Source organism: Fusarium oxysporum, chromosome 3 (genome assembly GCF_000149955.1).
Source record: "Fusarium oxysporum f. sp. lycopersici 4287 chromosome 3, whole genome shotgun sequence".
Lineage (NCBI taxonomy): Eukaryota > Fungi > Ascomycota > Sordariomycetes > Hypocreales > Nectriaceae > Fusarium > Fusarium oxysporum.
This window is the reverse complement of record NC_030988.1, coordinates 4,670,107-4,671,650: the sequence shown is the minus strand read 5'-3', so window position 1 is coordinate 4,671,650 and position 1,544 is coordinate 4,670,107. Positions and strand designations below refer to the sequence as shown.

The following is a 1,544-nucleotide window of genomic DNA, read 5'->3' as shown; positions in this document are numbered from 1 at the left end:
CCTACCATTCCAACGAGCTCTTATCGGCCGGTTACGAGCGAGCCGCTGAGGAATGTCGACGCAAGGTTGAGAAGATCATCAAGGAATGCAAGCGAGTGAATATGCGATATCGAGACCCTGGCTGGGATTTAGTGAGTTTGCTGTCTATTTGTCGTCCGTATGAATTTGGCGCTAATGCATTTACTAGGATTGGGATCTCAAGTATGAGAAGGGCCATTGCTTGAATCACCTGGGATCGCAGAAATTCGAGCTCAACAGGACAACACTGCTGAGGTCACAGGTTGCTGTTCCCAAGGCCGTCAAGCGCGTGCACGAGATCTTTGAGAATCCCACCTTCATGAAAGAGGTTAGTGGTGGTGACGTCAAGCAGGGCAGTCTAGGAGACTGCTGGATCATGGCTGGCCTAACGGCTCTGGCCAATGTTCCAGGAGGTCTACAGCGGATCTGCGTTGCCCATAACACAAAGATCGGCATCTACGGCTTTGTCTTTTATCGAGATGGCGAATGGATCTACTCCATCATCGACGATAAACTCTATCTCAAGTCCCCTTTGTGGGATTCCCCCTCCATGCAGAGAGATCTTCTGCAGCAGATCGATCGTGAGGATAACGAGAATGTTTATCGCAAGACGTACCAGACTGGCTCCAAGGCTCTTTTCTTTGCGCAGTGCAGAGATCAGAATGAGACTTGGGTTCCTCTCTTCGAGAAGGCCTACGCCAAGGCTCACGGTGACTATGCGTCATTGGCGGGTGGCTGGAATGGAGAGGGTGTCGAAGATCTCTCTGGTGGAGTTACCACTGAGCTCTTGACGTCTGATATTCTCGATGTCGATGAGTTCTGGGATAAGGAGATGTCGCGAGTCAACGATGAGTTCCTCTTTGGCGCTTCTACTGGTCTTCTTGAGCACGGCTACGGTGAGCGCAATGGCATCTCTGAGGGGCATGCCTATGTCATCATGGAGGCACGTACTCTAAAGTCTGGCCAGCGCTTGGTCAAGCTTCGCAATCCTTGGGGTAAGGTTCGCAAGGGTATCTGGGATGGAGCTTGGAGTGATGGCTCTAAGGAGTGGACTACCGAAGTGCAGGAGGAGATGGACCACAAGTTTGGTAGCGACTCTGTTTTCTGGATTTCTTACGAGGATCTTATTCGGAAATATTCTCACTTCGACCGTACTCGACTCTTCCGCGATCGAGACTGGCGATGCTGCCAGCGCTGGATTGGTGTTGATGTTGCGTGGAAGGCGGCTTACCATGAGAAGTTCCACATCAAGTTGACCCAGGACTCTCCCCTTGTACTGGTTCTTTCGCAGCTTGATGGTCGGTATTTCAAGGGTCTTCAAGGACAGTACTCCTTCCGTCTTCACTTCCGTCTTCACTACGAGGACAGCCCCGATGCGGAGGACTACATTGTCCGATCTCATGGTAATTATCTCATGGAGCGCTCTGTTTCTGTTGAGCTGCCTGATATTCCCGCTGGCAACTACGTCGTCTACCTCAAGGTCACTGGCGAGCGAGACTCCAACGGTCAATCTGTTGAGCAGGTCG

General features: G+C 51.6%; 1 protein-coding gene across 1 annotated transcript in view; it reads left to right on the top strand.

The window, feature by feature from the left end:
* The window catches only part of FOXG_06935 (uncharacterized protein), a gene marked incomplete at both ends in the record, with an annotated part of 4,590 nt that overhangs the window by 1,734 nt on the left and 1,312 nt on the right, over window positions 1-1,544 (top strand). The window contains 2 exons of the mRNA XM_018385575.1: window positions 3-131; window positions 188-1,531. Coding sequence (XP_018243014.1) covers window positions 3-131; window positions 188-1,531 — 1,473 coding nt within the window. The remainder of the gene's footprint in view (window positions 1-2; window positions 132-187; window positions 1,532-1,544) is intronic.